This window comes from Enhydra lutris, unplaced genomic scaffold, assembly GCF_002288905.1.
Source record: "Enhydra lutris kenyoni isolate GAN:26980312 unplaced genomic scaffold, ASM228890v2 scaffoldscaffold1, whole genome shotgun sequence".
NCBI classification, from domain to species: Eukaryota; Metazoa; Chordata; class Mammalia; order Carnivora; family Mustelidae; genus Enhydra; species Enhydra lutris.
In genome coordinates this window covers 50,145,890-50,160,248 of record NW_019154085.1, presented here as the reverse complement: position 1 = coordinate 50,160,248, position 14,359 = coordinate 50,145,890, and the positions used below count along the sequence as shown (strand labels likewise).

Sequence of the window (14,359 nt, the reverse complement as noted above, 5' to 3'; positions counted from 1 at the left end):
ACTATGTACTGCTACCTAATGGCAATACAGCCTATCATTTCAATTCTGTTCTATTCATTTAAATGCCAGTGATTCAATAACTTGATTTCACTACCTCCTAATGGGCCTAGAGATGCATATTTAGGAAAAGACTTTGTTAGACAATATATGGAATTAATTTAATTTTTGTTAAAAATATATGGAATTAATTTAATTTCTACCTGGAGGAAAAACTAATATATTTGATTTTTGCCCAGACCCAAGTCTGTTTGGAGGACTGCAAACAGACTAGCCCAAAGGAACAAATTTCACTTGGAAAAAAGTTTTGTATATAGAATTCAGAAAGCTCATCAGAGATTTTCTCCTTTAGTCATGAAAAAAACTATAGAAGCAGTATTTTCAGCAACTTGTTTTTGAAACAGGATGGGGCATAATTCTTTAAAAGAATTTCAACAGTGTTTTTTTTTTTTTTTTTTTTTTTTCTTTTAAAAAGTGCCTTTGAATTCTATCTTCTTTATAATTGAGGAAAGGTTTAGTTGTAAGGAGCACGTGAACTAATATTCTAGGAAATTCTGTTGGGAATTTTGGTTGGTTTCCAGTTAGCAAAGAGCTTCACTGCAATTCTGACACAAATACTCCCATCTTCCTTTTTTTTTTCCTTAACTAAGATGTGGGCCTCTGAGTAATGAGGATTGTTCTTTCGTCATATGCTAGGAGTTTGGATTTTAGTCTTTTTAAGAGCCTTCTCTCCTAATTCATGAAATCCTGGAGCATTAATTCATAGGCAATATGGCTTAAGAAGCAAAAGTTAGTTTCCCTATAGACATTGGTTACAATGTATTTTTGGAAAACCTTATAAAATCTGAAATTCAAGGACTGTGTCTCTTAAGCATCAGGCTTGTCAGTCACTAAAAACAAAGAAATTCTCGATCACATTTTTCATCTTTTATTCATGGTTAAGAAAAGCAAAATCATTATCATGAAAGAGATTATTTAAAAATTACATAATCTGTAAAATGAGTTAGGTGTAGCAGCAATAGTAGTACAAGTATGGGTATAGACATTTTTAAAACAGTAACTAAAAAAACTTTTTCCTTCCTTTGTACTTTTTCTCTGTAGATCAAATATCGAGAAGAATATGAGAAGTTCAAAGCTCTTTATACTTTACCAAAAAGTGTTGAGGATGACCCAAATACAGCACGCTGTCTGAGAGTCGGCAAGTTTAACATTGATGTAAGTAATCCCGAAGGCCTTACTTCAAATCAAGGCCGGGTAGTATAGCCATCTGTCATGAATCAGAACATTGCCTAGTCATGCCCATGGCCCTGACTGTGCATATGTGAAGAAGCAAGTGTCGTTTCAGCACATGCTGCTTACCCCACCCCCGTGAATCTAGAAAGTGTCAGAAAATTCCAGGTAACACCTGATGGCTGTAAATCATTTACCCTGACTTCTCCAGGGCATAAGAAAGGCGTTCATTGCCATGATACCTTGCACAATTCCCTGTGTAATTGGCATGTTATTTTATCTTCACAGCGCCTCTACAGATCAGTTTATGAAAAGAACAAGATGAAAATCCACACTGTGCCTGACATGGTTGAGATGGTTACTGCTAAGGATTCTCAGAAGAAAGTCAGTGAGATTGACTACCGCCTCCATCTCCACAAGTGGATTTGCCACCCTGACTTGCAAGTCAACAGCCACGTCAGGAAAGTCACGGATCAGATCAGCGATGTAAGCCTATTGCTCATGAAGGTCCCCCTCCCTGGCCTCGCACAGCCATCCTGAAGGGAAGCAGACTCACTTGTGTCTTCACCTCAGCCTTCTCCCGGGATTGCTTTCCTCTGCACCCATGGGTCTGTCCCTCAAAGCAGGGCTCTGTGGGCCACTGTTTCCCTGGCATCCTCAGCCTCATCACATGATGCCTCTTGATGTTCATTCCGTAAAGTCATCCTGGATCCAGAGGGTGTCCATATTTTTGGTGTTTAAGTTACTGTCACTTTTTTTTTTTTTTTCCTGATTCCATCTATCTGCTACAATCCTTTAGATTGTGTACAAGGATGACCTCAACTGGCTAAAAGGCATTGGTTGCTATGTCTGGGACACTCCTGAAATTCTTCACGCCAAACATGCTTATGATCTACGGAACGATGTGAGTTTGCCTGGTTTTTTAGGTTTTCTTTTCCTTTTTTAATATATTTCCTTTTTCTACATAGTCTAGTCAAAGGGAGAGTTACGGACCTTGTCAAAGACCAGTTATGTCTTAAGTGGTGTTGAGGGTGGCCGAGCTGGAGAAAGATGCCAAGGAGCAGAGAACAGCCATTTCTCAGTAATGCGTGTAGCTTTCCTATTAAACAAAGCAGTTAAGCTATCCTATTGTCCTCTCATGGAGAAGGGACCCCTGGCTCTTCTGTCTACATTTGGATTATTTCAGATATATTGAACTCATAACTCTCATTTTAGGAAAATTCCATTTGTGAGGTGTTTGTGATGCTTATAGACAGGATCTATTTATAAAGAGAGAATATGGGGTGCCTGGGTGGCTCAGTCGTTCAGCATCTGCCTTTGGCTCAGATCATGATCCCAGGGTCCTGGGATAAGCCCCGAATCAGGCTCCCTGCTCTGCAGGAAGCCTGTGTTTCCCTCTGCCCCTCCCCCTGCTTCTGTTCCCTCTTGCTATGTCTCTGTCAAATAAATAAAATCTTTTTTAAAAAGAGACTTTGCTCAGGGTCCTGGGATTGAGTCCCGCATCCAGCTCTCTGCTCAGCAGGGAGCCTGCCTCCTCCTCCTGTCTCTCTCTGCCTACTTGTGATCTGTCAAAAAAAAAAAAAAAAAAAAAAATCTTTAAAAGAGAGACTTTGCTAAAAGCAAATTAACACGGTACAAGATTTCAGTAAAAAAAAAAAAGCTTAAATGTTCCTCACCTGCTAGAATGCTCTGGAAGCTCCATATGACTGTAAGCATTAATTATGCAGATTATCATAAAATTCAAATGCTTCCTGGTTGATTGAATAAGTGCTAATGAAAGTAAATGTCATGAGTTAAACAAGACTCTCTGTGAAAGCAGCAGTTTCTCATACAGTGAACCATCTAACACAGGCTTAATTTATTCCTCTCCGCAGATCAAGTACAAATCTCATGCACAGAAAACGAGGAATGACTACAAGCTGGTCACTGATACTCCAGTCTACGTGCAGGCTGTCAAAAGTGGGAAACAACTAAGTGATGTGAGTGCCTCCAGGGAAGTCATGCAGACAGTAATAAGGATGCGGCCACAGTGGCCAAAAAAAAAAAAAGAAAGCAAAAAAGTGGCCTTTTGTAACTGGGAGACCAGAGTTAGCGCCTTAGAGATTCTGCTCTTGTTTGCTAAATGCCTGGTGCATTGGATCAGTCCCCAGGGTGGCGGTGTCAGCAGTCTCACTGTATGGAATACTCAGTGTCTGAGAGCTTTTTGCTTTAAAGTTGCGTTTTGTATCCTTGTGTCAAGAGCATCAGTTCTGTCTCGCTGCGGAAGGCTGCTGAGCAACTAGAGCTGACTGTGGTAGAGTGAGGGGACAGGCTCCAAGTGAGAGAGGGGGTTGGGGTCCGGCCTCTACTGGGCATCCTCCGCACGGCGTGGGCGGAGCCGGCCCAGCTGCGCCTCCGCGTGCTTCTGTGTGCGCTGTGGACGCCATACCCACTGTCGTGTCTGACGCCACGCGGGCAGGACCGGCCCAAAGCAGCCCCCAAAGCTGCCTTTTTTCCTTTTTTTTTTTTTTTTTTTTTAAACTAACCCCGCAGGTTAACTAGTAAACAGAGAATGCTACCAGCAAGTTAGAATGTTCAAGCCTACTTATTTTGAAACTTACAGCGGTAAAATACCCGCTCTTCCTCTCCTGCCTCAGCTGTGTCTTCCCCATCTCTCTCAGTGTGGGGGTCCACACGCTGGTTGTGGTCCCATTGGTAAGACCAATAATTGATCAGAGTTCTCTGGCCAGAGGGAAGCAGGCTACTTATTATTATTATTGTTTTTTGTTTTTTGTTTAAGAGAGACTGGGTTTCCAATTATTTTGCTTCTTCCCAGCAGCACTGCTGCGATTAAAACCGACTGACTCCTCTTCTCTCTGCACACAGGCTGTTTACCACCATGACTATGTGCACAGTGTCAGGGGCAAAGTGGCTCCAACAACGAAAACTGTGGATCTGGAGCGGGCCCTTCATGCCTACAAGCTCCAGAGTGAGGTGAGCAGTGTGAACCTAACACGGTGCCCAGCAGAACTCCAAGAGGCAGCCTGCAAGGGCCAGGCCGCTGGCTTCCGTGGAAACCACTTTGGCCTGGGCATTATCTCAGCCTGACCTTGTCCATTGTAAATGTGCTTCCATTCCCATGAGTTTAAAAAAGTCAAAGAAAAAAGCAAACATAGTCTGTCTTCCCTCTTGGCTGGCAGGATCTTTATACCAAGCAAGAAATGGGCTTTTTAAGAGCAATGTTTACAAGATAAAATGAAGAAAGGCAACCCCCTATCTCTGGCTCAAAAAAACTTAAAACCAAGATGATAAAGACAAGGCATATAAACACAAAAGACTACTAATAATAAAAGAGAGGGCTAGAAATTACTGTTGGAATTCAGAAGAGAAGGAAACTGGATTCTGCTCACGTATTTCATATTCCTATTCTGTGTCATCTGGTCATGCTACTTTGGTCTCAACCTTCGATGTTAGTCTCCTGCATTGAATGTTAAAAGTAATTTGGTTTTAATTTGGTTTTAATATTTCAAATACTATTCCTACTCCTGGAGTTCTGCCAAAAAACCAGACTATTTAAGGTCATAGTCAGAAACTTCTTTCTCCCTTCAGCCAGGGATAAGAATATCCTGACCTTTTCCCAGCCTGACATCAAGACACTGTGTTTATGGGGAGGATGGCATTCCAAAGATGTGCCTTATAACTATGATTCTCTCAGGGATTGGTAATGACGTGGATATCTCCAAAGGGGGGAGGTTAATGGCAGAGGCACCCCTGACTACCTGTTTTCTCTACTTTTCCCATTTTCTTGCTAGATACCATGCAGCTAACTGGGAATAAATACATTCAAAACATAGAAGAATTATTTCCTATGAGCCCCTTCACTCATTGCTCTCTCTTTCAAAAACAGGTTAAGAGTAAACTGATTCGTTGCCTGACTCTTAGAAAACTTACATAATTTCTTCCTGAAATCAGTGTAGTGAACATAAGAACAGGAAGTATCTAACTGAAAACCTAACGTGAGCTGCATGTGACTTGTTTAACTTAGATCAGTTATTAGATGTAGATGTGATTTACTCACTCTTCCTCCTTCTGGCAGGGTCTGTACCGAGATGCTGGCCGGCGCTCTCTGCCTACTGGATATAGGCTTCCAGGCGACACCCCTCACTTCAAACATGCCAAAGACACCCGATACATGAGCAGTTATGTGAGTGGTCTCCTCATTAAGATGGGGTCTGAAGTGGGGGCCACTAATATTCATTATTAGCCGCTCTAATGTCTTGGTCACACCCTGAAGATTCCATATGATATAATGGTGGGACTAGAGAACGGGAGACAGTGTGTTTCCTAGGGGTGCTGTGAAATCACAATTTGGCAGTGCCTGGGTAGCCCAGTGGATTAGCAGAGGACTTTTGTGGGATTGTATCTGCGTAAGTCATTTCCCTTGGCTTAGGGTTCATGGCTGTTTCCCTGCCTCTGCTTCTGTTGATGTTAGCACTGCTGCATCCTGAACCATTCCAAGCCATGTACCAGAAATAGAGCTTCATACACATCCTGCTAATATGTGGCCATAATATTATCTTGAAGATCTAACATCATTGTGTATTCCTTTGGAAAAGAAAGGACTTCTTGCCTAGCTGCTGGCCAGGCAGGGTCCAAAAGCTAGGGGCCCAAAATTATGGTTTCCAAAGCAGAGAGTTGCAGATTTAATTATCTCACATAATTATCTCACATGTCATTTTTTTAAATCAGTCTATAATGCCATTCATCAGTCTCAAAAGTAGTCTCTCGTTTCTTTGCATTTCCTAATTTCCTAACTGTACTGGGACTAAAATTACAGTTTTTTTCTCATATTTTTCATACCTGCCTACAAACAGATTTATCTAGGCAACACTGAATTTTATTCCTTTCTGGAACTGGCTTTATTAGCCAACAAAATAATTTTCAGGGTTCAGATTACTATTAAAATTTGTCAGTGACTTTTCCTTATATTTAATCCTAGAGAGTAATTTTCAAATGAAAGCAACAGCTTCTTTCTATTTGAGAAACGTAGAGCTACTCTCTGTTTACCCATCAGTGGACTTATTCTGACTTTGCTTTTCCAGTTCAAATACAAAGAAGTTTATGAACACATCAAAGCAAACGGATATACCCTTGGGCCCAAAGACGTTCCATTTGTCCATGTCCGGAGGGTCAACGATGTTACCAGTGAGGTACTGTGAATGTTGATTCTGTGGGGGAAATATTGAGTTTCAGAGACCATGGCTTTGAAATAAGACAATCAGATAAATACAATATGTGGAATTTAAGAAACTCACTCATTGGGGCACCTGGGTGGCTTAGTGGGTTAAGAAACTCGCTCATACGTGGAGTTTAAAAAAACAGAGGATCATAGGGGAAGAGAGGAAAAAATAAAACAAGACGAAATCATAGAGGGAGAGGTGCCTGGGTGGTTCAGTTGTTAGGCGTCTGCCTTTGGCTTGGGTTGTGATTCCGGGGCCCTGGGATGGCACCCTGCATTGGACTCCTTGCTCGGCAGGCGGCCTGCTTGTGTTCCTTCTCTCGCTATGTCTCTGTCAAATAAATAAAATCTTTAAAAAAAATCATAGAGACAAACCACAAGAAACTCTTAAACATAGGAAGCAAACAGGGTTGCTGGAGAGGAGGGGGATTGGCAGATTGGGTAACTGGGTGATGGACATTAAAAAGGCACATGATGTAACAAACACTGAGTATTATATAAGACTGATGAATAACTAACTCTAGCTCTGAAAATAATAACACATTGTATGTTAATTAATTGAATTTAAGTTTAAAAAATAAAAAGTAAAGACTACAGCTTTGTTTGAAGTGCATTAAGGGTTTACTGTCTCTTATAAATTTATACATTAGCAAGGAATAAAAGGGTCCTTTTAGCTACCATTTTGATACTTGAATCCATTGGCAAAATTTTTCTGTATTTGGCAATGCCATCGTAGAGACCTCATTCATAGATAATAATGTGTATTCCTCTTTTGACATTTGTATTGAAAAAATTTTTAATAAATTTATATTTTAGTCTGACTCATGACCCTCGTTTTCTGTATAAATGATTGGTTTATATATCTGATCCTATCCAATCGTCTGATAGAATGTGGAAGACTTTGTGCTCAAAATTCTTCATCTAAATAAAATAACTAGCATTCTCTCTTTTTTCCTAATCTCAGCCCCTTTCTTTATCCTTAATTGCCCCTCTCATGGCTCTTTATGTAGAATATTTGATTGTTGATTAGTCAACAGATGCCTTCATCTTCCTACACTAAATACCTGGAATGGTTTTTCTTCTGATGTAGAGATTGTATCGCCAATTGTACCACAAACTGAAAGACAAGATTCACACAACTCCCGACACACCTGAAATCCGCCAAGTCAAGAAGACACAAGAGGCTGTCAGTGAGGTGGGTATTTTCCTAGGAGAGAGGACGACAGGCTGTGGAACCCAGGGACTGTCAGCAATTTGGTCTCTGATGTGTGTGTTTCTGGGTATTTTTCTAGTTGATCTACAAATCAGACTTATTCAAGATGCGAGGCCACATGATCTCAATGCCGTACACACCCCAAGTGATCCATTGCCGCTACGTGGGAGATATCACTAGTGATGTAAGCATCTCATAAGGGTCTTTCCGAAAGGCTCTTACCAAGAGGCTGTCCACATGTGAGCCAGCCAGTGGCCTTTGAATATCCTTCTGCACTGAGTACTTCTAAACTGAGTATACAACTTGGAGGTGAAATTGTGTGGAAGCAGAATCCCACATTTCTCCAGCTATGCACATGGTAGTAAGAGGACCACTTGGGAATTACAAGAATTGCTCACCACCATCCTACATTCAACACTGAATCCTTACCAGCTCCTCACTCTACATGGCCTCTGTCCTGGGTCCTGTTTCGTACCTTTCCTCTGCTCATCCCCCTCCCATCCCCTTTAACAACTTCCTCCCACCATTTTTTTCTCCTTAAATATTTCCTTCTCCTAAAAGACTATTCCATTCAATCTATGCTTTTCTCCCATCAATTTAATAATAACAAATAGCAGTGTTCTCCTCAGCTCAGATTAGATATTAAATTTTAAAACCTGTGATTCATTTGGGTGCACACAAACTAAGAATACAGAGTGAGTGTGTTCAACCAGAAAGAAAACTTTCAGTAGAAAAGTGTCACTACTCTGTCTTATTTGTTCCTGGTTTATAGTTACTCATGGCCAGCTGTATTTCTGTTTCTGCCACGCAGATTAAATATAAAGAGGACTTGCAGATCCTCAGGGGACTGGGCTGCTTCCTGTATGACACTCCCGACATGGTCCGCTCCCGGCACCTGCGCAAACTCTGGGTGAGTGCACACCTTCAGGACACATAGCTATCCCCGCACAGCTTCCATATATCCTGTCACCAGCTGCAAGGTGCTGGACAGAAAATCTTTGCCTTCAGCTACTTTTAAGAGGAAGTTTACCATTAACCGATTTGAACCATTCGTGACTCACCTAAACTGATATGTGCCTCTGTGAAAGCTGATGAACTCAGTGAAATGACAGTCATCTTTGTTGGGATGGGAAGACCTCCAGGGTACATGAAAGCCCTGCTCAAGTTGCACGTGCCAGCCGCATGAAAGATAGTGTGCGACCGTGGCATGCAATTCCTTAAATGATCAATTAACTTGTATTTCTGTTGTGTTTTTAAGTCTAACTACCTGTACACCGATAAGGCAAGGAAGATGCGAGACAAGTACAAAGTGGTGCTTGACACTCCGGAATACAGAAAAGTGCAGGAACTGAAGACACATCTGAGCGAGGTAAGAATGCTGAACCTGTCACTACGAGTGACTTGTTCCTCTGGTGACTATTTTTCAGGCCACCACACTCAGCAAAAAATCTCCCCTCTGCCTTTAATTACAGAGTGCCTCCCATATGTAAGCAAGTAAAACTTGACCTCATTTTGCCTCAGTTTACTTATTTTGTCCCCTTTTGATAAGATGAGGATATCAGTATTTGACTGCCTGTGACTAGAACTGCTGAGAGTTGACAAAATTTTATAAATTGGAAAGGCCTTCTGTCTTACGCTATTGTTGCAGTCTCCAAACTGAATTTATTTCAAAACTCTCTAATCCCTGCTATCAGAAACCCTAATCATGGCAACGCCATGGAAAAGTCTTCTAATAGATCCCTGCTCTGTGACCTACTCAACAAATTCTAGACTACTTGCATTTTCAGTTGGCCCCGAGGCTTCTGATTTATTGCAGCTAATTGTGTATAGATCTCGTGCTCTCACTTACACTCTTGGTTCCTTTTGAGAGGTGGACCCCACATTGTTTAGATGTGTATTCTGTAGTGCCTTGGCTATGATAGATGTCCATGTTTGCTAGTGACTGCATGTGCTTTGTAAAGGTAGGGGTATTCCACAGATGTAAATGGTCTTTCTTATTTTAGGTGAGTTGGCCATTCTCATCAGACTTCACCAAGCTGACCCACACACTGGCTGTCAGGCCACTTCATTGATTCCCCATTTTCAGTGTTTCTAATGGCTGCTGATTAGGAATCACTTACGCCCTTAGACTTAGAGACGTCCTGGCAAACCAAGTGTCCTCACTGGGGGGGTGCGCAGCTTCCTGAACTCCTAGTGAGCTAGAGGCAGAGGATGATTAATTCTTTAGCTTCTACAAATGATACATTGAGCTCCTTTGCTTTGCTGAAAGCTTACCTATTTTGCTTCAGCACTTAGCCAGGAATGCTTATGTTCTCTCTCAGCAAAGTTGTGCTTCTCCACACTGGTTGTGTATTAGAATCTCCTGGGAAATATTTCTTACCTATCCTGACTAGACTCCGACTCCCCAGCCTCACACCAGACCTTCTGATTCTCTCTGTCTGGGCATCTGCATGCTTTTAGCTGCTCAAGAATGATTCTAACATGCAGCCAGTGTTGGAAACCACTGCTTTAAGTATCACAGCTGTCCTCCAAGTGCCACATAATAAAACATCATATGGCAACTTAACGTGCTTATTGGTATCTCCAAAATACCTTTGTTGGGTGTTTGGATTCAGAATTATCTAAAACTTTTAATTTCTCCTTTTCCCAGTTCCTATTGGGATTCTGTATGTCTTATGCATATACACTGAAGAAAAAGAATAGCTATTCAGTAATTCATTTTTTTCCCACACTTGCCTCACTGGAAGAATGACGTGAGCTTCATAAAATATTGATCCACTTCTATTTTTTTTTTTTTTAAAGATTTTGAGAAAGATTGGTGTTCATTCTTTGAATGTTGGGTAGAACTCACCAGTGAGGTCTTCTGATCTTGGACTTTTATTTGTTGGGAGATTTTTTTTTTTAAAGATTTTATTTGACAGAGAGATCACAAGTAGGCAGAGAGGCAGGCAGAGAGAGAGAGGAGAAAGCAGGCTCCCCAAGGAGCGGAGAGCCTGATGGGGGCTCGATCCCAGGTCCCTGGGATCATGACCTGAGCCGAAGGCAAAGGCTTTAACCCACTGAGCCACCCAGGCACCCCTTTTGGGAGATTTTTAATTATTGATTCAGTCTCCTTACTAGTAATTGGTCTGTTCAGATTTTCTCTTTCATCACGATTCAGCATTGGCATGTTGTATAGTTCCAGGAATTTATCCATTTCTTCTTGATTGTCCAATTTATTTAGCACATAATTGTTTATAGTAGTCTCTTTGATACTTTGTATTTCTATGGTATCAGTTATAACATGTCTTTTATTCTGATTTTGAGTTCTCTCTTTTTCATGGTGAGTCTAGCTAAAGGTTTGTTAATTTTGTTTATCTTTTCAAAGAACCAGCTCTTTCATTGACCTTTCCTATTACATTTTTTGTTTGTATTTTATTTTTTTCTTCCCTGATTTTATTTTCTTCTTTCTACTAACTTTGGGCTTCATTTGTCTTTTCTTTTTCAAGTTCCTTGAAATGTAAAGTTAGGTTGTTTATTTGCGACTTTTTTTAGTTTCTTGAGATAAGCATTGTTATGAACTTTCCCCTTAGAACTGTATCCCATAATTTTTAGAATGTTACATTTTCATTTGTCTCAAGATTTTTAAAATTTCTCTTGATTTCTTTTTTGACCAATTGTTGTTCAGTATCATGTACTTAATCTCTACCTATTTGTGAATTTCCCAACTTTCTTCATGTAATTAACTTCTAGTTTTGTCCCATTGTGGTTTGAAAAGATGCATGATATGATTTTAATCCTTTTAAATTTATTGAGGCTTGTTTTGTGGCCTAACATGCAATCTATCTATTTAAGAAATTGTTCTATGCACTTGAAAAGAATATGTATTCTGTTGCTTTTAGATAGAATGTTCTGTAAATATCTGGTCTACTCTATCATTTAAGGCCAGTGTTTCCATATTGATTTTCTGTCTGGATAATCTATGCATTGATGGAAGTGGGGTATTAAAGTCCCCAACTATTATTGTATTGCTATTTCTCTGTTTAGGTCTGCTGATAATTGCTTTATATATCTAGGTGCTCCTCTGTTGGGTGCATATTTACAAATATTATATCTTTTTGTTAGATTGGCCCCTTTATCATTATGTAATACCCATTTTTGTTTCTGATTAGTCTTTAAAGTCTGTTTAGTCTCATACAAATATAGCTACTTCACCTTTATTTTGGTTTCCATTTGCATGGAACATCTTTTTCTATCCCTTCATTTTCAGTCTCTGTGTGTCCTTACATATAACAGGAGTCTCTTATAAGCAGTATATAGATAGGTCTTATTTTTTATTTTATGTTCTTTTAAGATTTAGTCATCTATTTTAGAGAGAGAAAGAGCACAGGCATGAGTGGGAGGGGCAGGGGGAGAAGGGAGAATCTCAAGCAGACTCCATGCTAAGGATGAAGCCTGACAGGGCTTGATATCACAACCCCAAGATCATGACCTGAGCAGAAACCAAGAGTCAGACACTTAGCCAACTGTGCCACCTAGGTGTCTCAGTAGGTTTGGTTTTTTAATCCATTTGGCCACTCTGTGTCTTATGATGGGAGAATTTAGTCCATTTACATATAGATTAATTATTAATATGTACATGTTTACTGTTGTTTTATTACTTGTTCTCTGGCTTTTTTTGTAGTCCCTCTCTCTTCCTTTCTTCTTTTGCTCTCTTTGTGGTTTTATGATTCCTTTTAGTGATATGCTTATATTTCTTTCTTTTCATCTTTTGTATATTTCTGTCAGTTTTTGCTTTATGGTTACCATGAAGCAACTTGTAACAACTGGTATTTATAATAGTCTGTTTTAACTTGATAACAGCCTAAGTTTGATCCTATTGTAAAGCTCAACATTACTCCCTCTACCATGTTTTATGTTTTTAATGTCGCATTTTACATGTTTTTATCTTATGTATTTCTTACCTAAATGTAATCATAGTTATTTTTACAATGTCTTTTAACCTTCATACCAGTGATTAATTCACTACCTTTACCATATATATACACCTTTCCAGTGAGATTTATTATCACTAATTAGAACCCTTTCTTTTCAGCTTAAAAAAACTTTTTAACATCTCTTGTAAGGCTTCTTTAATGATGATGAACTCCTTTAGCTTTTGCTTGTCTAAAAAACTCTCTCTCTCCTTCACTTCTGAAAGAGAAGTTTGCCAAGTAGAGTAGTCTTGGTCAGAAGTTTTTCTTCTTTTAGCACTTGGAATATATTTTGCCACTCCCTCTGGTGTGCAGTTTCTGCTGAAAAATCTGCTGATACTCTTATGGGGGGGGTTAATGTATATAACAGGTTTTTTTCTTGCTGCTTTTAATAATTTCTTCTTGTCTTTAACTTCTGACATTTTAATTATCATGTGTCTTGTTTTGAGTTTCTCTGGGTTCCTCTAATTTGGAATTCTCTGGGCTTCCTGGATCTGGATGTCTGTTTTCTTCCCCAGGTTAGGGAAATTAATATTTCAGCCATTATTTTCTCAAATAAGATTTCTATTCCTTTCTCTCTTTTCCTTTTCGAAGCCCTATAATTCAAATGTTAGTGTATCTGATGCTGTCCCACAAGTCCCTAAGGCTATCTTCACTTCTTTTTTATTCTTTTCTCTTTTTGCTGCTCTGGTTAGGTGAGCTCCACTGTCTTGTCTTCAGGTTGACTGATCCTTTCTTCTGCTTTATCTAGTCTGTTGTTGAAACCCTTGAATGTATTTTTCAGTTCAGTTATTGTATTCTTCAGCTCTGTAACTTCTATTTGATACTTTCTTTTATTTTCCATCTTTTTGTTGGCATTCTCACTGTGTTCTCTTCTTTGCAGTTTGGTGAGCATCTTTATGAGTGTTAAGTTAAACTCTTTATCAAGTAAATGAGCTCCATTTTGTTAAGGTTTTTTCTGAGTTTTATCTCGTTCTTTCATTTGGAACATATTCCTCTTCCTTCATTTTTCTTGACTGTCTGTGTTAATTTATATACAATAAGTGAAACAACCACCTTTCCCAGTTTTGAAGGAAGGCCTCATGTAGGAGGTGAAACTTGTTGTTCAACCCTGTCTCAATTCTTAATTGTCTCTTGAAACTTTATGCTTGTGTAAGTATCCTATTATATTTTTAATAGTTCCGGGTAGTTGAAGATGTGCCAAGACTGTGCAGTGTCCCAAAGGGGAGGATCTCAACACCTAGATTTAGGTGGACTGGAAGCCAAACCCTCAGGCATCAGCTTTTAAATATATGCAAATACATACAATCCTAAGGGACTACAAGCATAAACCCTACGAAACCAGCAAGCTGGAGCAAGGCAAAGGTAGAGCATCTACCTTTGTAGATAGCATCTACATCTTTGTTCCTTGTTAGCAGTTCTATAGGCCACTAAATATGTGTCATACCTAAAGCCTATAACTCAGGCCAAAATTCCAGGACAAGCAAAGAGGTGTCCTTCACAGAAAGACCTTGGGGTGGTAACCTACCAAGAACTGTCTTTCTAATTGCCATAGTCCTGTGGGATCCAGAAATAGGAGCCTTCCAGGCTATCAGTGCCAGGCACTCAAGGGGTATCCCCAGGTTGGCAGCTGCAAAAATCAGGCACCAGGTGTGTAAAAAGCTTCCCTCCAGGAGATACTGGCGCTCAAAGGCATAGTAGAGGGTAAGGATGAAGGTAATAAATGACCTCTAAGTTCTCTGAGAAGTA

General features: G+C 39.9%; 1 protein-coding gene across 1 annotated transcript in view; it reads left to right on the top strand.

Moving 5' to 3' along the window:
* The window catches only part of LOC111149725 (nebulin), a 201,455-nt gene that overhangs the window by 134,760 nt on the left and 52,336 nt on the right, over nt 1-14,359 (top strand). The window contains exons 88-98 of the mRNA XM_022507000.1: nt 1,099-1,212; nt 1,516-1,713; nt 2,027-2,131; nt 3,102-3,206; nt 4,093-4,200; nt 5,303-5,410; nt 6,309-6,416; nt 7,536-7,640; nt 7,738-7,842; nt 8,470-8,568; nt 8,917-9,027. Of these exons, the coding sequence (XP_022362708.1) occupies nt 1,099-1,212; nt 1,516-1,713; nt 2,027-2,131; nt 3,102-3,206; nt 4,093-4,200; nt 5,303-5,410; nt 6,309-6,416; nt 7,536-7,640; nt 7,738-7,842; nt 8,470-8,568; nt 8,917-9,027 (1,266 nt within the window). The remainder of the gene's footprint in view (nt 1-1,098; nt 1,213-1,515; nt 1,714-2,026; nt 2,132-3,101; nt 3,207-4,092; nt 4,201-5,302; nt 5,411-6,308; nt 6,417-7,535; nt 7,641-7,737; nt 7,843-8,469; nt 8,569-8,916; nt 9,028-14,359) is intronic.